Source organism: Pollicipes pollicipes, unplaced genomic scaffold (genome assembly GCF_011947565.3).
Source record: "Pollicipes pollicipes isolate AB1234 unplaced genomic scaffold, Ppol_2.1 Scaffold_7231;HRSCAF=8579_pilon_pilon_pilon, whole genome shotgun sequence".
NCBI lineage: Eukaryota > Metazoa > Arthropoda > Thecostraca > Pollicipedomorpha > Pollicipedidae > Pollicipes > Pollicipes pollicipes.
This window is the reverse complement of record NW_023597034.1, coordinates 4,226,246-4,249,921: the sequence shown is the minus strand read 5'-3', so window position 1 is coordinate 4,249,921 and position 23,676 is coordinate 4,226,246. Positions and strand designations below refer to the sequence as shown.

The 23,676-nt window shown below is 59.6% G+C and overlaps 1 protein-coding gene across 1 annotated transcript; it reads left to right on the top strand.

Annotated features, from left to right (window-relative positions):
* Positions 1-1,262: 1,262 nt before the first annotated feature.
* Positions 1,263-20,746, top strand: LOC119109272 (DNA polymerase alpha catalytic subunit). The gene is made up of 28 exons (XM_037232867.1): positions 1,263-1,419; positions 2,422-2,628; positions 3,119-3,294; positions 3,666-3,793; positions 4,211-4,274; positions 4,673-4,690; positions 5,205-5,326; positions 5,914-6,043; positions 6,398-6,562; positions 6,943-7,131; positions 7,603-7,779; positions 8,230-8,434; positions 9,092-9,216; positions 9,674-9,823; positions 10,300-10,422; positions 10,883-11,050; positions 11,585-11,719; positions 11,969-12,199; positions 12,558-12,704; positions 14,286-14,394; positions 15,935-16,074; positions 16,490-16,695; positions 17,105-17,240; positions 18,274-18,402; positions 18,871-19,048; positions 19,514-19,815; positions 20,372-20,488; positions 20,741-20,746. Exons 1-28 carry the CDS (start codon positions 1,404-1,406, stop codon positions 20,744-20,746), a joined length of 3,999 nt encoding a protein of 1,332 aa, XP_037088762.1. The 5' UTR covers positions 1,263-1,403.
* The last annotated feature ends 2,930 nt before the right edge of the window (positions 20,747-23,676 follow it).

Genomic DNA, 23,676 nt, shown 5'->3' with positions numbered 1-23,676 from the left:
CAATTACTCATTGGATGGCAGTGTTTAGCACTTGAAGCCTAGTCCTGAACTCAGGTTGCAATCACTCTGAATCAGGAAAAAATTCTAGATTTTGGAAGTTTTTTCTTTAAGCTTATTGCATATCATACTGGAGATGGGACAAAGTTATATAATCTAGTGGCCAATTCACTACATGTCCTGTTTTTTGAACCAACAATCTACTATGACAGCCTAAAATGATAATGAACTTGACTGATCATGTATAAATGATGATACTCATGGTTTTTAAGCCTGCCCATTAGACATAAATGGTTCTAAAATGCATAGCAAGATGTTGTAGCTTTATAATAGTTTAATTGACAAATCCTATCCTATAATGATGGAAACCTACAAGCTAAAGGGCAAAATCTTTTAGTACAGTTCTCTAGATTATATACCAGATTATAATGCATGAATATCAGGAAAGAGTTGGGTGCTGTTTCATAGTGTTTCACATGTCAGGTGTCATAAAGCCCTTGTGTCTCACATCCAATTTATTTTCTCATTTCCCTGGCATCCTTGTAGTAAGAAATGTACAAAGCACTCAATAAAATATTCCACTTAAGTATGCAATCAGTCTCATGTAATCACCAGTGAAAAAACCAAATGTATAGTTAAGAATAAGGATCAATTCACCTGCAAGAAAGATTGTATCTGTTCTCACACATATGTTCATAATTCTGGCAACCTGCAGCGAAGCTAGATTATTACATTGCATGCCTTATGAAAATAATGGAGCAAGTTATAACCTTGAAGCAAAAAAAAACATGAAAAAAACAAAAGACATCATGTCTACAACATTTTGACAGCTAAATATCATACATACGCTACAAAAAGATCTAAATGACAAAGTAAGCAGGATTTCTGAAACCCAGCACACAACCAACATAGAATTGGCTTACCCAGGAAATTTACCTTCGGTGCCTGGCCTTGCCACGCTTCACAAAAAATTAGAGAAACGGACGTGATTTGTAATCAATCCATTAAATTTGCTGCGTTCTTCAAGTCCACGCAAGAACCCACACCGCAACCTAACGTTCGCTTCTCAATTGTGGTCAACACCGCGATTAGCAAGCCGAAATCGTTGCTGGTCACAAATACGGCGCGGATGAGACGACAACATATCAGCTGACGACTATTCAATTTGCCGCTACATTAAAATAATTTGCAAAAGAATCCTTTATTTGGTAGCTCATTGTCCAAAAACAATTTGGCGCGAAATGGTGAAGCATTTGGCGCGAGAAGCGATACGGTTTTTGCGGACGCTCAGATCGCTTTTGGCGGGGTTTTTGAGGCTTTGCGCCGCAATCCCAAGTTTATCGCGGCATTTTAGCCTGGTTATTGGAAACATTCCATCACTTTGATCCTTGCCGAAGTCGTGAAATATGTCGGAATCAATTGGTAAGTACTTCTTTATGGAATTTCTCGTCGAACATGCAGTGCAATGGAACTCTGGATGGGGGAGAGGCTTGCATGAATCGCACCCTGTTTCTTCCATGGGCCATAGGGCTATTGTATTTTTCTAGAAGCTTGCCAGAGGCTATTGCTTGCTGCTTGCGATGGCTGATACTTTTCCAGTATTTGTTAGCAAATTTTAAGCATGCATACCTTCAGAAATATGAGCTTTACTTATGTGGTGGGCATTTAATCCATTCTTGTTGGCCTCAGGCTATGACTTGAGCTTAATGTTATGCTGAATGATGCAGGTATTACAGTGCTTACCAGCTTCTGTAAATATTGGTCTATTTTTTGTTTGAAGACATCTGAGTGAAGCACATTCTCAGTTAGAAGCTGCGAAGCACTCCAAGACATGTTCTGTAGGTTCCTGCTTTCCTGGTCATTTTTAAAGCAGGTTTTTGTTTGACATTGCATTTTAATGAGATTTGGGTAACCAACCAAAGATCATTTACTGCAGTAAAAAAGTTTTAAAAATGTGTTTTGCTCTGTATGTGCAGCACACCCTGCATGCTCATGTTTACATAGAACTGAGTTGAGGCACTTGGTCATTGAGAATGTGCCTCCATTTTCTATTTATTAGCCTATAGTTCTGTATAGAATGAGCATGTTCTGTATGTCAGTTGTCTTTTTCAGAACATTTGGGGTTAGCTTTGCATTTAAATTGTGTTGTTTTAATTGCATTTCATGAATTACAACAATGCCTTTATTTTTCCTGCTGCTTGCAACCTATGTCACTTCCTCATCTCTGGATATCAAACACAGAATTTCCAGTTGCTGATCTCAGCTCACCACTGACACAGATATGGTAAATGGAAAATATGACCAATAACATGCCACCCCTACACAATGTGATGACATCCACCACCTGACCTTGCCTCACCCAGCAAACACTGCAGGCCCCCACATGAGCCCCAGTGCTGACTGGGGCCTGCCCTGACTTGGCAGGTGATGCTGGGCTGGCGTCGGGCCGGTCGCGGCGGCAGCGGCGAGAGAACACCGGCCGCTCGGCAGCGCTGGACAAGATCAGGCGTGGCCAGAAGAACAAGTGTGAGGTGACAGAGGCGGCCGACAGCGTGTACGACATGGTGGACGAGCGCGAGTACTCGCGCCGCGTACAGGAGCGGCTCGAGGACGACTGGATCGTTGATGATGGTGGGTGTCGCTGTCGGCTTGCGAGGCGGGTCTCGCGGCTATTTTGTGCTAATGTCGTCAGAGAGCGATGAGGGACGTAGCAAACAGGATGTGGAGTAGGTGATGCAAAGTGGCACCTGATAGCACATGTTGATAAGGGTTAATATGTGGAGGGGAATAATAAAGGGAATGTGGCAGTAGGAAATGCCATAAGTGCACTGAACCTGCTGAAAAATGTGCAATGATAAATTCATATTAACCTGTGTAAGAATAACTTCCTCAAAGTCATAAATGACTTGCTTCAGAGAAGAATCATACCCTGCCTGAGTGGATAACAGATTCCCTTTGGTCACACTGAAACAGTCTGAATCATGAGCTGTAAAGGAAATTCCTTACGACGTTTTTACGCCTACTGAATGGTGGCTGCAGCAGACAAGCAGATGGTGGCGCCCTCACCGGGTCCCGGTGCAAACGAATCGATGCGTCATCACGGCTGTCCATGCCTGTGCAGGCGGCGGCGACGGCTACGTTGAGGACGGCCGCGAGATATTCGATGACGACATCGTGGACGACGGAGCCAGCGACGCAGCCAAGGCCAAGCGCAAGTCCAACAGTCGGGTGCGTGACCCGGCGCAGCCCAAGAAGAGCAACATCCGCGACATGCTTCTCAGCATGCCCAGCAAGAAGGTGAGGGCGGTATGCGCGCAGCGGTGGCTGGCGTGGGGCCGGACCGCCGTCCTGCGATTAGATGAAGATGCCACATGCTGGTGTGGCCTGCCAGGAGTAGGCGGTGCATTATGTGCAGCCGTCTCAGCGAACGCTGTTCTAGTGTCAGCTGCAGACGTGTGTTTGGACGAGTAGAGGGCATCGGTAGCAATTTGGGTGGGGAGCGGAGGGGGGGGGGGGGGAGGAGGAGGAGGAGGAGGGGGACAACGTAAAGATGCTGCGTGCGTGTGAACGGAGGAGCAGCCCCAGCGTCATGCGCAGACCAGACCGCCTGTCATCCGCCTCGCCGCCGCTTTAACCTCGCGTCCTCACGCTCTTCATCCGTGCTGCAGAGCAAGCGTGACGTGAAGCTGGAGGAGGACGAGGACCTGCAAGGTATCCTGCAGGACATCAAGTCATCACCGGCCATCGGCGTGCGGCCGGCGCAGCTGAAGCGCAAGTCGACGCCCAGCGCGCCCCCGTACGGGACTCGGTATAGTGGGCGAGCGGGGTCGGGGCTGTGGACACCTGTGCAGTCTGCGAAGTGGTGGTTTTTATGACCCTTGTGACTCAGACGTGCTGTTATGGCTTAGCACTCATTCTGTTTTTTCTTACATGAGTGACGTGTGGGCGAGATCATGCATATTGGCTTTCAACACACTTGTAACACCTATGTAGGCGAAGGTCGATGATACCAGAACAGTTCCAAGCAGCCTCATGAATTTATGTCTGTCTCTGACGGTCTGTCAGACGGTCTGTTCTCTGACGGTTCTCTGACGGTCAGAGAAAGATGACTGGGATAGTGCGTGTTGTTCACTGCCAGCGCTGCTGCTTACCACTGACAACACGTCCGTGGTGCGTTGACCCTCGGTGCTCACCGCCGCCCTGGCTGTCGCAGGACGAAGAAGCTGCCGCTGGTCCCAGCGCCGCTCCGCGCGTCGACGACTCTGAAGACGACGCCCGTGGCTCGGGAGCCGCCGCCGCCGCGGGCGGACAGGCCGCGGCCCGGCGCACAGGTGAGCGCTGCGGGGTCCGGCGCCGGCCCGACCCCGGACCGGTCTGTGGCGTCCAGTCTGAGGCGGCGTCGGGAGGCTGGGGTCCTGCTGAGTGGCGCTGGAGTGCATTGTCACCGGTTGGGCTAAGCTGGTTTGGATACATGCGCGTTAGTGCATGGGAAAACGTGAACCCGAATGCTCTGGAGTTTGGGCCTACGCACTAGCACGGATCTGCTCATGTGACGTGCGGTGCCGGGCGTCAGTGCTGCCCCGGTCTCCGGCGCGCCGCTCATGACGCTCCTGTGCGGCAGCCGGCGACGAGCGAGCCGGCGTCGCAGCTGATCGAGGACGCGCCGGCCACGCAGGACATCGAGGCGGACAAGGTGAGCCCAGTGGGCAAGGAGCGTCCACAGCTCAGCTCGCTACAGAGCAATTTGTGCCGGCACGGTAAAAACACGTCACATGCTCGCGTTATGAAACTGCCGGCAGACAGCTAGGGAACGGAGATCAGGCAGCTGCGTTGTAGAACGGCTGTAACCATGTGCTGTTGCACGCCACGGTGCTGCTAGGCACGGAGATCGCCAGCCTGACACGGCTGGGCGCCTCAGGCCAGCTTTGTGGTGCACCGGTTGGTAGCCCGCTTTCGCGCCGTGGCCTGCGGGTCATGAGTTCAATGATCGCCTGAGGGCCTTCTGGTCATTGACGTGTCATGTAAACACGGCCGTGAAGTCCATTTGACGCAGCCGCGTGCGGGTAAGTAGTCTACGGGTCTGGGTCTGCCGGCCAGGGGACACCCGGTAAGGTGCGTCCCTCAGACAGCAGGGTCTGGAAGGGGGAGCACCACGGGAGCGTCGCCTTCCCCCGCGCCCCTCACAGTGGCGGCCTGTCGCCCCGCAGCGGGCCGAGCTGGAGGCGGTGGACGCGCTCATCCAGGACGACGACTCCATGTTCGAGAGCATCGACCTGCCGGAGGAGGAGCCGGAGCCTGCCGCGCCGACCGTCAAGGATGAGCCCCCGCAGTGAGTGGCGACCTCGGTTGGGGCGGCAGGTGCCAGGGGCGGGGTACGTCGCGTGGAGGAGAGAGGGTGTCGGGAGAAGATGCCTTGCGGGCTCGTGAGCGTGTGGCTCCGGCTCGTGTTGGGATCGGGTTTGCCTGATGATGCGGTATTGTATGTCGTTATGAAATAATGTGGTTTATAATATATGTTAGGGCTCCGACCGAAGGAGACGCGACGAGGTCGTAACCTCGCAACCCCGCTTCCATACATTTGAAACAGTAACATTTCATTCAGGGAAGTTCCTGGCACAAGACGTTTCGTGGCCATGTGCCATTGTCGGTTTCCATGACCAGCTTGGAAGGCGCTGGTACGCCCCGGCGCCATGCCCATCACACAGACTCGCGGCAGAGATGTCTTGTGACCCTTCGTGACACACTATTACGGAGCTGTCACGGTGACCGGGCAACAACACAAGACAGCTGTGCAACAGCCGGGACGACAGCTCTGACCGTGTGATAACATGCCGCGGTATGCAAAACATACCCTGCCGCGACCCTCCGGCGATCTCCTGGATATGTTGGCGTGACCCTGGCGACCTGACGCCGCAGGGAGCCGGCCGCCGAGGTGACCTCAGACTGGATGCGCACCGCGAGCCTCTGCGTGGAGCCGCCGCCCGCCGCCGACACCCTGGTGGGCGCGTCCTCACTGCCGCTGGTCACCAACGCCGACGGCGAACAGGTCGGCCCGACGGCATGGGCGCGTTCTCGGAGGCGGCCGGAGGACTGCCACGCTCGCCTGGATCGCGCGTGTTGCGGCAGCCGCCTCCGTGCCGTGCGTAGCACGATGGTGTTCGCGTCAGGTCGTGGTGATGTTTGCAGACGTCCACGCCGTCTGCGCTGTGTTAATGGAGCTGCTGTTGTGATCTACCCTTACTGCATTCCCGGTCATGCAGCCAACCTGTCTTCTGCCAGCCCCAGCCGCATGTGATCGCGCCAGTGACATCTCCTGCCCCGCGTCCGTCTTCCAGCCTGCCTGTCCGTGTCGCCACCCGCCTGTTCGTCCCCCGGCTCAACGGTCGCCTCTCTGTGCCAGGTGCTGCGGTTCTTCTGGCTGGACGCGTACTGCGACAACGCGGCCACCGGCAGTGTGGTGTACCTGTTCGGCCGGGTCTGGGTCGAGTCGGCCGGTGGCTACGTCTCCTGCTGTGTCCGCGTCAGCAACGTGCCGAGGCGCGTCTTCCTCCTGCCCAGAGCCAGGGTGAGTTGAGGGTCGGCGCTGCCCAGAGTCAGGGCAAGCTGAGGATTAGCGCTGCCCAGAGTCAGGGCAATCTGAGGGTTAGCGCTGCCCAGAATCAGGGCTAGCTGAGGGTTAACACTGCCCAGAATCAGGGCAAGCTGAGGGTTGGCGCTGCCCAGAGTCAGAGCAAGCTGAGGGTGAGTGCTGCCCAGAGTCAGGACAAGCTGAGTTAGTGCTGCCCAGAGTCAGAGTGAGCTGAGGGTTAGCACTGTCCAGAGCTTAGCTGAGCTGAAGGTGAGCTAGTGAACACTGTCCAGTCAGCGTGAGCGGTTCTGAATGTGTCCTCAGCCGCCGGATGAGCCGCGACATTGTTCGCTGACGGACTTCTGCCCTGTCGGCAGCGGCTGAACCCCAAGACGAGAGTCGAGGGAGACGAGATTACGATGAAGGATGTGTATGATGAGTTCAACTCCAGAGTGGCCAACCGGTTCAAGATCGCCGAGTTCCGCTCCAAGGTCTCCACCATGAACTACGCCTTCGAGAAGTTCGACGTGCCCAACCAGGCCGACTATCTGGAGGTCATGTACTCGGTATGTGCGAGCGTACATTCGCCCCAGACATTCGGTGGAATGCACTCGGGTGCATGGATGGTATGAAAGAAATGAGTCGGTCTCATTCCAGCTGTTTGAATACGGTTCCTTGTCAGCGAAGTTCGCAACGCTTTAGTGATGTGCGTGCTGTGAATGCATAATGCCTTTAATGAGTGGGACATGCATTTCTTTTCTTTATATCATTGTCGTGATGGCGACGAGGTATAACACACATATCAACCTTCGCGCTCATCTTGCTTTCTGCCCGTTATGTTGATCACATACGACAGCGCCTGGCCTCGGCCACCTGCTCCTGTCATCTATTGACTGTCAGCCCCTATTGTGGCCAGAGGTCATTTGCAGGGCTCTCCTGGGGTTTCGGGAGCAGAGAGAGAGAGAGAGAGAGCGATGGGTAGCACTGGCATCAGCTTTCCACTGCGCGTACATTTCACACGGCGGACTGTGTTTCAGTCGTCGTACAGCGCGCTGCCGCAGAACCTGGAGGGCGAAACGTTTAGCCACGTGTTCGGCACCAACACCAACACGCTGGAGGCCTTCCTCATCGGCAACAAGGTCAAGGGACCGTGCTGGCTGGAGGTCAAGAAGCCCACGATCCCTCAGCAGAAGCTCAGCTTTTGCACCATCGAGGTGAGTCTTACCGGCGTCGCTCGTCGCGAAAGCCACGGCTGCCGCATCCCGCACATGTTGCGGGCTTCAGCGGCTACAGCGCAGGGCAATGGAAAGATGCATAGTTGTCTCTCTGAGCTGCTTCGTCTGCTGCTGTGTGTAGTGGCAGTGGCCCGACTGAGCTGCTTCTTCGGCTGCGGTATGTAATGGCGCCGTGTGCGGCGGCTTGCCAGGTAGCCGCGCTCCGACCGGTCGGGCTCCCACCGTCCGATGCCTCCCGCCGTCATCCGCCTGTCACGTGACGTGCCTGCTGCTACCCGAAGAGGCTGTGCTGAAATATTCGCCCATGTCAAACGTCTAACGTCTCCACCCTGAGTGTCACCATATGCAGCCGCGCCTGTCCTGCCGGAGACATGACACTGCCCCACACAGTGTCGCTCCGTCACTAACTCCGGCCGGTCTGTGCGTCAGGCGGCGGCCAGCATGCCGCTGCCGGGCCTGGTGTCGGCGCACTCGGCGCCGCCGCCGCCGCTCACCGTGCTCACGCTGGCCACGCGCACCGTGGTGAGCGCGCGCTCTCACCAGAGCGAGCTGGTCATGATCTCCTGCCTGGTGCACAAGCAGTTCCGACTGGACGGCGCCGCGCCGACGCCGCTCTTCCAGCAGCATTTCTGCGGTAGGTCGGGCGGGATCCGCACGGCGTGGTGATTACGTGTTGGCTTTGCAAGTTCGCGTTGTCAGTGCTAATAAATGATAATTCCGTTCGTTTTGCGTCGGCCGGGATTGGATTATATGATCTGTCTGCTTCTGTGATCTGTCTGTGTTCTGTGATCTGATATGATCTGTCGGCTTTAGACGTCATGTATGTGGCAGTCTGGAGACCCGGTACGCTCTCGTCGTTAAACATGTCCGGGATCTACCATTACCGTACCGTAAGGGACAAGGTGTTATGCCATTATAGGCTGTCATATCGTGTCTTTTTCCGTCGTATTGGGATAATCCACCCATCCCGTCTCTCATACTTGCAGGCATGAAGTCATTGGCGCTAGGCATTTGCGTAAATGTTGCTGGGCAGTGGCGGCCTCATTTTACGTCAATATTTACGCGGAGCCACGCGAGTTGTGTGCCCCAAGTAATTCGTATCCTAGCATTCCGAAACTCGTGGGAGTCTCTACGATTGTGTGAACCGATCCGGAACTCACTGTGCCTGCCACTCGATTTGGGATGAGACCGATGGCGCAACCACCGCGTCGCTTGTTTCGTCTGATTCTGAGTTAACGGAGTTGGAGCGCGCCACCACCGTCATAGCTGACCAACCGTGTCTCTGTTGCAGCCGTCACCAAGCCGGCAGACGCAGCCTGGCCGTATGACTTCGACAAGCAGCTGGCGGGCTTCAGCGACACCACAGTCCGCAAGTGTATGAACGAGAAGGCGCTCATTTCGTTCTTCCTCGCGAAGGTAGGCTGCTTAGACCGAGTGAAATGGGCCGGGACGCCGGGTTTGGGCAGTGACAAGAGACGTGGTGTAACTTGTTGCACACCGCCATGTTCAGGTATCTCATATAATGTTGCATGCATGCGAGATGCTGCATCTTACGTTGCCGAGTGTTGCGCCGAAATGTATGTTTGAGCCTGTTGGTATTGGATATTCTGTAGTGGTATTTAAAGCTGTTCTTTGCTCCTCTTTTTGGTCACATTGAGACGCCCTCTGCAAAGAAAATATTTTGAAACGTGCAAAGTTGTGTGACAAACATTTCCCGTCGTGGAAACCTCGTGTGCCAGTTGACACACGGGTTTGTTTGTTCGGCACGTGACTCCAGCAGCATGCCGCCAGTAAATAGCGAAGGATCTGTCAGCGAACTACTGGAGAAGTTAGTTCATCGTCTTGACCTCCTCATGCGCCATGCATGCCACAGATGAACAAGCTGGACCCAGACCTGGTGGTCGGCCACAACGTGTACGGCTTCGACCTGGACGTGCTGCTCAGCCGCTGCCGCCTGCTGAAGCTGAACAACTGGGCGCACATGGGCCGCCTGCGACGCTCGGCTGACGTCCTCTTCAAATCGGTCAGTGCAGCAGTGCCGCTGCCGACAGTGTAGGTCGTCATAGGTCATCATGCGGACAGTGCGGGTCAGCATGTGGCCCCGGGACGGCTAGTGCGCTGGCATGCTGTTCATGTCCTGCTATCCTGTTCATGTCCTGTTCATGTTCATGGCATGCTGTTCATGATGCGTTTTTGAAGGCTAGCATTTTTGGAACGATCACTGCACGGGCCCACGCGTTTGCGGCACATTTTGTATCCCCACCAAATCAGCCGTGCCATGTACTAGCTCCCCAGCGGGCTGTGTGCGGTGTCCTAATCTCAACCCAGCGATGGCCGCGCTCTTCGTCATAGCGCGTCCCGTTACGTTGAAAGGCAGGTGGCGCGGCGTTGTTCGACGTGCTTCTCAGTGCGCCGATCGCCTGTGAACACGGCCGGGGCGATGCGGCCCTGCCGCTGTCAGTGACCCGCGCCGCTGACCGTCCGTCCCGTGTCCGGCAGAAATTCTCGGACGACGCGGTGCGCCGGAGTGCGCTGTGCGGCCGGCTGCTGTGCGACACCTTCCTCTCGGCCAAGGAGCTGACGCGCCAGAAGAGCTATGACCTGCCGGAGCTGTGCCGCACCGTACGTGAGGCACGGGGTGGCGGGGCCGCAGCCGGCACCGTGCCCAGATCAAATGGTGCCATTGACTTGGCTGGTGTTCTCACGTGTATGCGTGATAGACGTTTAGACGTGCATTTCGTAGCCGGGTTGTATGGCCAGGTATTGCTTTGGAAGTTGCGCTTATGAAATGTCCTCTGGCCAGTCCTCCTGGTTTTCCGCACTGCCAGTCGCCGAGCGGAGGTAGGCCGGTCATCAAGCCACCGTCAACACAAAGTGCTGTTGTCGCCCCCTCCCCTCCCCCCCCCCCCCCCCCCCCCGCTGCATCCGCTACGTCCGACCGGTTGTATGGATGGCTCCACTACCCCGTCTGCCAGTTGCTCCGTTTGGTTCGCCGCCTCCGATATGGGCTGACTTGTGCCTGTTGTCAGCCCACCCGATCCTGCCCTCTCCCTCGCCTTGTGACGCCCTCTCCCGCCGCCAGGTGCTGCGTCTGCCGCCCGCCGAGATCGTGGAGGTGTCTCAGGAGCGCGTGGCCGGCATGTTCTCGGCGTCGCGCTCCATCCTGCAGCTGGTGACGCTGACCATGCAGGAGGCGCACAACGCCGGCCGCGTGCTGGCAGAGCTCAACGCCCTGCCGCTGGCGCTGCAGGTGGGACCTCACGACGCGAGCTCGCGGTCAGCTGCTGTTTGTGCGGGAGGGACTCGCCGTCGACGCGTGTGGGTTGGTTGTCTGAGTGAGCTCGGCAGGGTGTGATGTTGCAAGCAAGCACCATGCGTCTCCGCGTCTTCGCCCTGTTAGGATCAGAACAGTCAGGCGCCACGGAAAGACAAGACGTGCCGGCATTTTGCCGCCGGTAGCTTATTGAATTATGGCAATACGCGAGCTGACCAACGTCGCGACGAATCCAGCCGCAGTGGCGATGGTCGCCGAGCCCTCGTAACATCACCGTGTTCGGCTCGCGGTCTTAGTTGTGCGGCATCGCGCTGGCCACCTTTTACCGACCTTCCCCCGTCTGGTGACCGTCAGATCACGCGTCTGGCCGGTAACCACTGACCTGCTCTCGTCCGGTGACCCTCAGATCGCACGTCTGGCCGGTAACCACTGACCTTCCCTCGTCTGGTGACCGTCATATCACACGTCTGGCCGGTAATCACTGACGTGCTCTCGTCTGGTAACCGTCAGATCACGCGTCTGGCCGGTAACCTGATGTCACGGACTTTGCTCGGCGGCCGGGCGGAGCGCAACGAGTTCCTGCTGCTTCATGCCTTCACCGAGCGGGGCTACATCGTGCCCGACAAACAGTGGGGCAAGAAGAAGGTGGGTGGCTGGGGCTGCTGAGTGTTGCGATCGGCAAAAAATAACTTATCTGCGAAAAAACTTTTTTAAAAGTGTGCGATCTGTTAGCTACTCGCCTTATCAGTCTGGCCGCGGAAAATGTCACCAGTGATCGGCCCGAGATGCACCGCTTCGCGAGGAGTCGACACGGGCCGCCGCCCAGCGTGCTCAGCCCGCTGCCGTGGGGCGACCGTGGCCGCCCCGCGCTCAGCTGTCCGCCACGTGCCGCAGTTCCCGCGGGCGCCCGAGCCGGGCGGCGATGAGGAGCCGGCGGAGGCGGCGGCTGACCCGAGGGCGCGCCGGAAGCCCAAGTACGGCGGCGGGCTGGTGCTCGACCCCAAGAAGGGCTTCTACGACCGCTACATCCTGCTCATGGACTTCAACTCGCTCTACCCCAGCATCATCCAGGAGTACAACATCTGCTTCACCACGCTGCCGCGGCTGCCGGCCGCGCAGCACGAGGTTGGTGCTGACTGAAACGCTGGGGTTCCGCAGGCTCCGCGGTACCTCTGGCACGGTGTTTCGCCCAGGGCTTTCGCGTAGCTCGTGATGAGACTACGCGGTATTTTATTTCGGAAAATATGCCCGCCCTCTGGTGTCATGTAAGTCTATGTGAACACTATGTTCGAACGGGCGAGGACGTGCCCAGCTGTTGCACAGTTACCGCCGTCTGGAGTCAGGTCCTGGGAAGTGGTCTGCAGTCGCTGTATGCCGGACACCATATGACCTCGTAGGCTGCGGCCTCCATCCCGCGACGCCGTTGCGGTCCAGGACAGACCTCCACGGAGTCCCGCTGTAGTGCACGCTGCCGCGTCCTCAGGAGGGGGACGAGGTGGCGCTGGACATGCCGGCCGACGACCTGGAGACGGGCGTGCTGCCGCTGGAGATCAAGAAGCTGGTGGAGCGGCGGCGCGAGGTCAAGAAGCTGATGAAGGACCCCAAGACCAACCCCGAGGACACGCTCCAGGTATGCAGCGAAACGTTCGGTGTACGGTGGCGCGCGCAGCGCGCGCGCGCGATCACAGCGGGGACCCGACAGTGACAGTGGACGGCTCGCCTGAGACACTCACTTCGCGCTGATGTGGTGAGATTACAGCTGGCTCACCCCCCGGATGGTTAGAGTTTATGCAGTTGTACTCGCCATCAGACAGGAGCTTTGCCAGCTGGCCGAATGACTGCGGTCGGCTCACTGGGTTAGCGACGAACCAGCGCGGTCGCCGTGTGGTGCTCAGCTCGTGCATGTCCTTGGCCCCACCGTCGCCGTGTGGTGCTCAGCTCATGCCTGTCCTGACCCCACCGTCGCCGTGTGGTGCTCAGCTCATGCCTGTCCGACCCCACCGTCGCCGTGTGGTGCTCAGCTCGTGCTGTCCTGACCCCACCGTCGCCGTGTGGTGCTCAGCTCGTGCCTGTCCTGACCCCGCCGTGCCGTGTGGTGCTCAGCTCATGCTGTCCTTGACCCCCGTCGCCTGTGGTGCTCAGCTCATGCCGTCCTGACCCCGCCGTCGCCGTGTGGTGCTCAGCTCGTGCCTGTCCTTGACCCCACCGTCGCCGTGTGGTGCTCAGCTCTGCCTGTCCTGACCCCGCCGTCGCCGTGTGGTGCTCAGCTCGTGCCTGTCCCTGACCCCGCCGTCGCCGTGTGTGCTCAGCTCGTGCATGTCCTTGACCCCACCGTCGCCGTGTGGTGCTCAGCTCGTGCCTGTCCCTGACCCCACCGTCGCCGTGGGTGCTCACGCTCGTGCCTGTCCCTGACCTCCGCAGTCGTCGTGTGGTGCTCAGCTCGTGCCTGTCCCTGACCCCGCCGTCGTCGTGTGGTGCTCAGCTCGTGCATGTCCTTGACCCCGCCGTCGCCGTGTGGTGCTCAGCTCGTGCATGTCCTTGGCCCCACCGTCGCCGTGTGGTGCTCAGGTCATGTCTGTTCCTGACCCCGCCGTCGTCGTGTGGTGCTCAGCTCGTGCATGTCCTTGACCCCGCCGTCGCCGTGTGGTGCTCAGCTCGTGCATGTCCTTGACCCCGCCGTCGCCGTGTGGTGCTCAGCTCGTGCATGTCCTTGACCCCACCGTCGCCGTGTGGTGCTCAGCTCGTGCCTGTCCCTGACCCCGCCGTCGTCGTGTGGTGCTCAGCTCGTGCATGTCCTTGACCCCACCGTCGCCGTGTGGTGCTCAGCTCGTGCCTGTCCCTGACCCCACCGTCGCCGTGTGGTGCTCAGCTCGTGCCTGTCCCTGACCCCGCCGTCGTCGTGTGGTGCTCAGCTCGTGCCTGTCCCTGACCCCGCCGTCGTCGTGTGGTGCTCAGCTCGTGCATGTCCTTGACCCCACCGTCGCCGTGTGGTGCTCAGGTCATGTCTGTTCCTGACCTCGCCGTCGCCGTGTGGTGCTCAGCTCGTGCCTGTCCCTGACCTCGCCGTCGCCGTGTGGTGCTCAGCTCGTGCCTGTCCCTGACCCCACCGTCGCCGTGTGGTGCTCAGCTCGTGCCTGTCCTTGACCCCGCCGTCGCCGTGTGGTGCTCAGCTCGTGCCTGTCCCTGACCTCGCCGTCGTCGCCGCCGCCAGCTGGACGTGCGACAGAAGGCGCTGAAGCTGACGGCCAACAGCATGTACGGCTGCCTCGGCTTCGAGTCGTCCCGCTTCTACGCCAAACATCTGGCGGCGCTCATCACAGGTCGGCGGCGATTGGGGTGGGGGAGTGCGCCTGCCGGGGGTTACAGGCTGCCACGGGGCGCGGGGAGGGGGGGGGGGATGTGCTCGGTACGGGCTGTCGGCACGTGGGCCATACAGGACGAGTGGCGCAACTTTGCGCTGTCACGCGTCCTGGTATTAGTTCATAAGGCCGTTCACGGTCGTCTTGTGCTGCTGGGCGGATGGATGTGTGTTGGACACCAATACCGTCCCGGGCTGCTAGACCATGCTCTATCGTTAAGGGCGTTCAGTGCCATATTTACACCCGCGCAAATACAGCTCGCACCCGCTCCCTCAACACCGACTCGTCAGCACGGCCCTGATCGCCACGCATCTCACCTGGGGTGGTGCGTCTGACTGAGCTCCCTCCTCCTCCTCCGGCCGCAGCCAAGGGCTACCCGGGGTAGCCGTCTGACTGAGCTCCCTCCTCCCCCTCCGGCCGCAGCCAAGGGCTGCCCGGGGTAGCCGTCTGACTGAGCCCCTTCCTCCTCCTCCGGCCGCAGCCAAGGGCTGCCCGGGGTGGCTCGTCTGACTGAGCTCCCTCCCCATCCGGCCGCAGCCAAGGGCCGTCCGGGGTGGCCTGTCTGACTGAGCTCCCTCCTCCTCCTCCGGCCGCAGCCAAGGGCCGTCCGGGGTGGCCCGTCTGACTGAGCTCCCTCCTCCTCCTCCGGCCGCAGCCAAGGGCCGTCCGGGGTGGTGCGTCTGACTAAGCTCCCTCCTCCTCCGGCCGCAGCCAAGGGCCGTCCGGGGTGGTGCGTCTGACTAAGCTCCCTCCTCCTCCGGCCGCAGCCAAGGACCGTCCGGGGTGGCCGTCTGACTGAGCTCCTTCCTCCTCCTCCGGCCGCAGCCAAGGGCTGCCCGGGGTGGCCCGTCTGACTGAGCTCCCTCCTCCCCCTCCGGCCGCAACCAAGGGCTGCCCGGGGTGGCCGTCTGACTGAGCTCCCTCCTCCTCCGGCCGCAGCCAGGGGCCGTCCGGGGTGGTGCGTCTGACTAAGCTCCCTCCTCCTCCGGCCGCAGCCAAGGGCCGTCCGGGGTGGTCGTCTGACTGAGCTCCCTCCTCCTCCGGCCGCAGCCAAGGGCCGTCCGGGGTAGTGCGTCTGACTAAGCTCCCTCCTCCTCCGGCCGCAGCCAAGGACCGTCCAGGGTGGCCGTCTGACTGAGCTCCCTCCTCCCCCTCCGGCCGCAGCCAAGGGCCGTCCGGGGTGGCCCGTCTGACTGAGCTCCCTCCTCCTCCTCCGGCCGCAGCCAAGAACCGTCCGGGGTGGCCCGTCTGACTGAGCTCCTTCCTCCTCCGGCCGCAGCCAAGGGCCGTCCGGGGTGGCCCGTCTGGCTCGGCCCCCTCCTCCTCCGGCCGCAGCCAGAGGCTGCCCGGGGTGGCCCGTCTGACTGAGCTCCCTCCCCATCCGGCCGCAGCCAAGGGCTGTCCGGGATGGCCGTCTGACTGAGCCCCCTCCCTCTCCGGCCGCAGCCAAGGGCCGTCCGGGGTGGCCCGTCTGACTCGGCCCCCTCCTCTCCGGCCGCAGCCAAGGGCCGCGACATCCTGCTGCAGACCAAGTCGCTGGTGGAGCGCATGGACCTGGAGGTGGTGTACGGCGACACCGACTCCATCATGATCAACTCGCGCCAGCTCAACTTTGACCAGGTCATGGAGCTCGGCAAAGAGGTACGGGGCGAGGCAGGGGGAGGGGGCGGGGGGGGGATGCGGCTGGAGCGCGGCCGGGTGGACGGCTGCATGACGGATGAAGGAGACATGGATGGGGTTTGCATGGGTTGTCTCCGATGGTGGCGCTTAAGATGCTGAAATTCAAGTCAAACTAGAGAGTTTGGCGAGTTCCCGGTGACAGCTTGCGATGTTTCACAGAACCACGCCTGCTTATGTTGTACACTTTTATTAACTGTGATACATAATCGTTTTATGCTTTAGCGGACATAACATTCACCTTACGGAGATCGATCACGACCTCCGATCTGTGTCTAGCCGGTTGGAGGATTATCCATTCCCAAGCTCGAGCCACGAATGTCCGAGGCCATATTCAGCCGTGTGAATTTCCGTTGGACACCTCCGCCCGCGCCTTCAGATCAAACGTGAGGTCAACAAGCTGTACAAGCTGCTGGAGCTGGACGTGGACGGCCTGTACCGTTACATGCTGCTGCTGAAGAAGAAGAAGTACGCGGCGGTGGCGGCTAGCCGCGGCCCTGACGGTGTCATCCAGTACACACGCGAGCTGAAGGGCCTGGACATTGTGCGCCGGGACTGGAGCAAGATTTCGGCCAGCTGCGGCATGTGAGCCCCTTCCGCCCCTCCGACTCCGGCCGGGGAAGGAATGGAGACACGCCGTGCCCTGCGTACTATGCCACATGGTGCTGACGCTCCATTGTCTGTGTATGCCGCACGTTGATAGTCTCAGGACGGCTTCGTTTCATGGCTGCGCCCGGCTGTCTCGTCTTCGTTCATTCGTTTCGGTTTAGCCTGACTGTCCTGTGTTACGTCACCATGTTACGTTTATGCGTGCGATATCCGCATATCATTCCTCCATGGGCATGCGGAGAATAATTCACACCGACGTAGAACGCACGCCGTCCCCGTCCCCCCCCCCCCCCCTCGCCCCGTGCCTGTGGGCCGCCAGTGTGTTGCCCGTGCTTCGAGCCCGGCCAGTGACGCCAGCCCCTCCCCCTCCCCGACGCGTGCCCAGGTACGTGATCGACCAGATCTTCTCGGCGCTGGAGCACGACGAGAAGCTGGAGCGGATCCATGCTCACCTGGAGGCGGTGCGGGCGCGCCTGGAGCAGGGCGACGTGCCTCTGGCGGACCTGGCTATTACCAAGGAGGTCAGCCGCCGGACCGCACCCTCGACGCCGTCAGGCGCTGGCCGGGACCGGGCTGTGCACGATGACCTTGGCGTGATTGTTTGGGACGAATTTTGCCGGTTGGGACGTTGTGGTCCGAATGTAGGAGTAGGGCGACGCGTGCACCAGCCGGCGCAGGATTTTGAACTTTAGGAGTTGTGTTTGAAAGCCCCGATTTTATCCGAAATCATTGCCAACGTAAAAGCAGCAATACGGAATAAAAACACGTGACAAAATGCCGGCCGTAGTTGCATTTGTTATGTAAAGCCAGCACTCGTTCACTGGACTTTCTTTCCTGCCTATCCGCCAGCGCTGCTTGCCGTGGACGTTGTATGATAGTCCTTCTGTAGCCCGGGTCTGATCTGGTCTGGAGGCAGTGCGGCACATCCGTGCTGTGCCGTCGCCAGCGGAGCTCATCTCTCGCCCCGCGCCCCGCCTTCCCCCGCCTCCACCGCCTGACGACCCTGCCCCGCCCAACGCCCGCTTTCCCTCGCCTCCACCGTCTGACGACCCCGCCCCGCCCAACGCTCCGCCTTCCCTCGCCTCCACCGTCTGACGACTCCGCCCCGCCCAACGCTCCGCCTTCCCTCGCCTCCACCGTGACGACTCCGCCCCGCCAACGCTCCGCCTTCCCCGCCTCCACCGTCTGAGGACTCCGCCCCGCCCACGCTCCGCTCCGCCTTCCCTGCCTCCACCGTCCGACGACTCCGCCCGCCCCCAACCTCCGCCTTCCCTCGCCTCCACCGCTGACGACTCCGCCCCGCCCAACGCTCCGCCTTCCCTCGCCTCCACCGTCTGACGACCCGCCCCGCCAACCCCCCCGCCCCGCCTTCCCCGCCTGTCCACTGACGACCCCGCCCCCCCAACGCTCCGCCTTCCCTCGCCTCCACCGTCTGACGACTCCGCCCCGCCCAACGCTCCGCCTTCCCCCGCCTCCACCGCCTGATGACTCCGCCCCGCCCAACGCTCCGCCTTCCCTCGCCTCCCCCGTCTGCCGACCCCGCCCCGCCCCCAGCTGAAGAAGAACCCGGAAGAGTACGCCGACAAGAAGGGCCAGGCGCACGTTAACGTGGCGCTGCGCGTGAACTCGCGCGGCGGCAAGAAGCTGCGGCGTGGTGACACGGTCCAGTACATCATCTGCAAGGTGGGGCCGCGGCCGGGCGGCCCTGTGCTGCCCGAGGCTCTGCGGAGCCGGGGCCTCCTGCCGCCCGAGGCTCCGCGGGGCCGGGCGGGCCGCGCTCGGAGCGCTGTGGTACGATTCAGACGGCTGTGCGCCGCGTGGTTGGCGCCCCCCCCCCCCCCCCCAATTGGCACCATGTGATCTGGTGCCTGGAGGGTACAGCAGGGGGAAGTACAGATCAGATGTGGTTTCGCAGCAGGGGGCTCGACTCGCACAAAAACGGGCCCTCGTCGGCGCCTGCGCGAGGCGCTGAGGCATTATCGGGATGCGGGCAGGTGTGCTGATGACGTTTGGGCTGGGACCAGGTTCACGCTGACTATCCGGCAGCGTGTTCTTTGACCAAGTGTGCAGTCACGCCCTCAGGCCGGGACGGTGACGCGTCCTCGACCCGGCGGCTTACCCTCCCCCGCCCCCTCCCCCCGCGCCTGGCAGGACGGCAGCGGTCTGGAGCCGATGCAGCGCGCCTACGCGCTGGAGGAGGTGGCGACCGGCGGCGGCGCACTGCCCGTCGACACCGAGTACTACTTGGCCGGCCAGGTGCACCCCGTCGTCAGCCGGCTGGTGGAGCCGCTCGAGGGCACCGACGCCGCCCGGCTCGCGCAGGCGCTCGGTGAGTGCGTGCGGGCAGGGCGGCGCGCGACGGCGGAGCGGCCGGTGACGGAGAGAGCGAGAGCGGGAGCGGGAGCGGGCGCGGCGCTCTGACGAGACGTGCAAGTGGCGGACCACTGCAGCAATGTGGCAGTTCTGATGAGGGTGATCAGGTCTTGACGCGCGCCGACTGCGTTGGTCATAGGGCGCCCATAGATGGGGTAGTTAATGAGAGCAGCCATGTTGTTCCTAACTGAACACAGGGTGGAAGCGAGCTAGGTGGGCGCCTCGTTCATACCATTGCTTTCTGATGTCTTGCGAGACGTCGTGATGTTCTTCTGCCACGGCGAAATCGGCGTCCGCATGAATCGGTGCAAGGTTCCACAAACGTGATCCCAAGCAATTGGGCGGTTTTGTGAAGGCGGCCAGCCGCCGCTGCTCCGGCTGACGCGTCGCCCGGGTGGCTGATAACTCCGGCTCGTTACAGGACTGGACCCGAGCAAGTTCCGACAGCACGTGGCGCGCCAGGAGGACGGCGACGAGGCGCAGCGCGCGCTGGCTGGCCTCTCGGAGGCGCAGCGGTACGCCGCCTGCGCGCCGCTCCTGGTGCGCTGTGTCGGTTGCCAGCAGGAGCAGAAGTTCGCCGGCGTGTTCATAGAGGGCGGGCAGGAACTGCGCCTGGCGCGCTGCGAGAACGCCGCATGCGACGCCGTGCCCGTGCAGTACCTGCCGCTTATCGTCAACAAGCTGCGCATGGACATCCGGTCTGCCATACATCGTTACCTGCAGGTCAGGCTGCGGGCGGGGCGGCGCTGCGGCCCGGCCGGCGCCGCGGTCCGGCCGGCGGGCCCGCCGGACCGTCGAGCGACGGGGTCTGACAGGGAGGGAGCTTCGTCCCAAGTGCGATGACCTTGGTGTCGGCGTTGCAGGGGAGGTCCTGTACATCTTTGTCAGCACTGAAATGTGGCAGGCTTTGCTTTGTCTGCGGTTCTTGTAAGCTGCACGCACAACATCACTGAGCTAGCTGTGTTCAACTTGGGGCAGTACAACTGCTCGTTCCCAGTATCTGGATAGCACCAAGGCCGTATTTCCTACATCACTTACGTCACCATAGTCACTTATAAGAACCTGAGTCTGGTCATCGCGTTGTCCATATGTGCTAAATCGACCGACACTGCTCAACGACCCTTAGGGTCGTTGAGCACCCTGTTCGACTCTCACTAACTATAAGCGAACGGCACTGTGTTCAACGACCCTAAGGGTTGTTAAACGCGGTGTCGTTCGGTCGCAGCAGACTTCTGCCGCGTCCCGTGTCAGCCACCCGACCACAGCGGCCTGTTGACAGGGGGTGCTTTACTGCGAGGATCCCGGCTGCCCGCACGAGACCACCCGCATACCGTTCGCGTTCGAGCGGGGCTTCCCCGTTTGTGAGCTGTGTCACAAGGCGGTGCTCATACCGAAGGTGAGTCCGTGGGCCGGGCGCGCCGTGTGTGTGGGGGCGGGGGGGGGGGGGGGGCACCTCGTTCCCGTGTACATTGTGGCGTGGTCCGTCCCGAAGTGTGTCCAGGGAGGGGCGCTCAGCTCTGGATTACTAGCATTGCGTCATTTATTCTCTCGTGGGTGTGCACTGGAAACTCCTGCTTACAATCTCACGATGTGTCATTGTTACCTTGTGCTCGCCCCCACTGTCAGACCTCGCCTGATTGTCCTGAAGTCCTGACTCGCCCACGAGCTCAGGACGCTGATATTTCCGCGAGGTTTTCGCTGACGCGTACGCTTTCTGCATCCCCAGTATGACGACCGAACCCTGTATAATCAGCTGTGCTTCTACCAGCACATGTTCGACCTCAAGAAGGCCTTGGATGATCTCGACGTCAAACAGAAGCGTGAGTAGCGTTTCGCATGCGCTCTCGCCGTGTATTCAGGCGTCAGTGCCTGACCACGCACGAGCGAGGCTGCGTTGCCAGAGAGGTCATTTCCTCGATAACCTACCGGAGGTTACAGTCTCAGCTCGTGCGTTGTTTCTGCAGAGGCCGGAAGAGTGTCCGCCGGTTGATGACGCAGCTGTAAGTCGGGCTAGAACAGATCGACTCATATCGCTTTGTGTGGAGTTAACATTTGAGCATCGGCATCGATCGTTTACGGAGCATTCTTCTGCGCGCTGTCCAACAGCAAAGGCTCCCCACTGAGCAGCTTTCCAAGTTCGCCTGCCGCACGTCTCCAATTTCACCACTGAATATCCAACGATATCAGGAGAGGGCTGCTGTTTTTAGAGTGTATAGTCCAGTCCTGGTAAAGTAACGGATGTCGTCCAGTGTTGAACGTGCCCTTGTGACGGACCGCATGTCTCCAGCGCATTCGATCTGTCTGCAGGCTCCAAGTGAGAATTGCGTCTGTTAGCACGACCACCCCTGTGATGTGCCAGCGACTATCACGCATAGCGCGAGTTGCCCATGGTAGCTCCTATCCCATGAGACGCGTCCCGTGTGTGAAAGCCTTTTTGTCTCGCTACGTGTCTCTGCGTGTGCATCTTTCTCATTCTGACAATGACGACCGAGCGCCACGCGCGCCTGTGTGGTGGCGCCGTGAGCAGAAGACCTGGCGTCTGATGTCCGCGCTTCGGACACAGTTCGCTCACCGTAAGATCACGTGCCAGCCCGCTCGGATCGTGTCCGTGGCGCTGCTGACCGCAGATGCCGCTCGCTGGCGGTCCCTCGCGCGGTCCCGTTCTCACGCGGTCCTGCTCTCACCACAGAGACGGCGCGGCGCGCGGCTGGCTTCGCGGCCCTGGAGGCGGCCTACGGCACGCTGCAAGCCGAAGTGGACGCCGCGCTCCGGCTCAGCAACTACTCCCACATCGACCTGGGCCTGCTGTTCCAGGACATGGTGATCCGGCCGGTCGTCAAGCGGGAGGTCTAGACTTGGGGTGGGGCGTCGCGGAGAGGTGCGTTCGGTTCTGACTTCAGCTTCAATGTTGTGATGTCACAGACCGCAAGACTGGTGGGAGTTTTTTGGCCGTGAATTGGCAACGATTGCTCAAAATGCGGCTTGTTAGGAAAGCTACACATTCGTGCCGGACATTTTAAAACACGCGTGCTAGTTTTGACTGTCTGAGTACTTTTTGTGAGACGTGCCGTAGAAGAGTGGCCACGTGATCCTGTGGGATATCCTCGGAGTGGCAGGGATGTAGGGTTGTTTGAAAAGCTTCGTCACTGGGGCACGTTTCGTCATTGACTGCGTCGTAGCTTGGGAGGCGGTTCTCGTGACAGTGTTCCGGATGAGCCCTATGCTTGCTTTGACGGGAATGAATGCTGGACGACATCTCGGTCCGCAGTCGTCTCACCCTTGTGAATTATATCATCGAAGTCGCCGTGTTTGCGCCAGTGACCGCGTGTAAATATACGTGGGGCATCACCTACGAGTGTGCCGAAGCCCGTCAGTCGTGTTGCTTTGTCTGCGATCTGATAGATCATCTTTGTCCTGGAATCTCACGGAACTTTTTAACGCGAGAGCCCAGGCTCTGGCGCCGTTAGCCGTGATACGTAGCGAAGCAGCGAGGTGCTTGGACTGGTACCGGGCCGGGGATCGCCTGCCGGGAACGGCAGGCACCCATCCCGCGATACGCCGCCGACTTTCCCCGGCCGATCCAAGGTCGTCGTGTGGACGAGAACATGGCGGACGAGTTGGCAGGTCGGTGACGTCATCCGCTGGTGGCTATTCGGCTGCATTGGCTGGTTGAGGCGGCGGGGGTCGTTCGCTGTCCGGGGTTGAGGAGAACGGCGGACGTCACCCCTGCAATTGCGCGACAGCTGTGGCGCCACCTGTGCACAGGTGAAAGCTGCGCCAGCACAGCCCCATCCCCACGCATGTTACGGTGTACTATAAAGTACCACCTTATTTGGGTTTCGAATCTTTAAATGATGTACCTTGGCGGCCGTCCGTACATTACGTCACGCATGGGGGAGATGGCGAGTGTTGAAAGATCGTAGCGAAAACATGGCAGGGGATGGGAGGGGATTTTCGAAGTTTACGCTCAGGTGATGTGGTTGTGGATAATGCTAGTGCTAAAACGCTAGGTATTAACGATTTAAAACCTAAATTCCGGGCACCGTGAATTTTTTCCCCATGAAGAGGAAAGAATCCCTTATTTGTATCGTATTCTTAGCTCAGTTAGGCGCCAGATGGACCCATTTTGGGGATGTTACGCCTGATACGGCGTTACCAGGGGGAGGCGGTTCGTCGAAGGTAACCAGTGCGTAACCAGGGGAGGGGGTGCGGAATATTGGACAAGGGCTATAACGTACGACGCGATTTGGGCGGCCCTTTAGGGCATACTGACTGAATGACTGTACGACTGTGTGAAGCCCAGTACCTGTGTTTGGCTTTGCTGCAGTTGGATTTGCTAAGTATTCCTTACGGATGGAGTTCAGATCGTTTAATAGGGGGCCAGTGCGTCCGTAATGTGGGGCATATCTGTTCTCCGCGTGACAGATGCTGCTTTTTCCAAGGTGCGAGTACGGTTTTGTTTGTTACGTTTGGCCCAAGCGCTCGTTCCAGACATGCGCGCCCGGACGATCAACAGAGGGCGGCCCTTTAAAGACCCCGTCGGAGTGTGGGGACGTTCAGACAGTACCGTAGCAGCAGCAGTCG

Excerpts from the sequence above, each read along its gene's own strand:
- LOC119109272 (XM_037232867.1), top strand. Across the intron at positions 2,629-3,118 it reads CGACTGGATCGTTGATGATG|GCGGCGGCGACGGCTACGTT; the intron begins GTGGGTGTCGCT and ends ATGCCTGTGCAG. Across the intron at positions 7,780-8,229 it reads TCAGCTTTTGCACCATCGAG|GCGGCGGCCAGCATGCCGCT; the intron begins GTGAGTCTTACC and ends TCTGTGCGTCAG.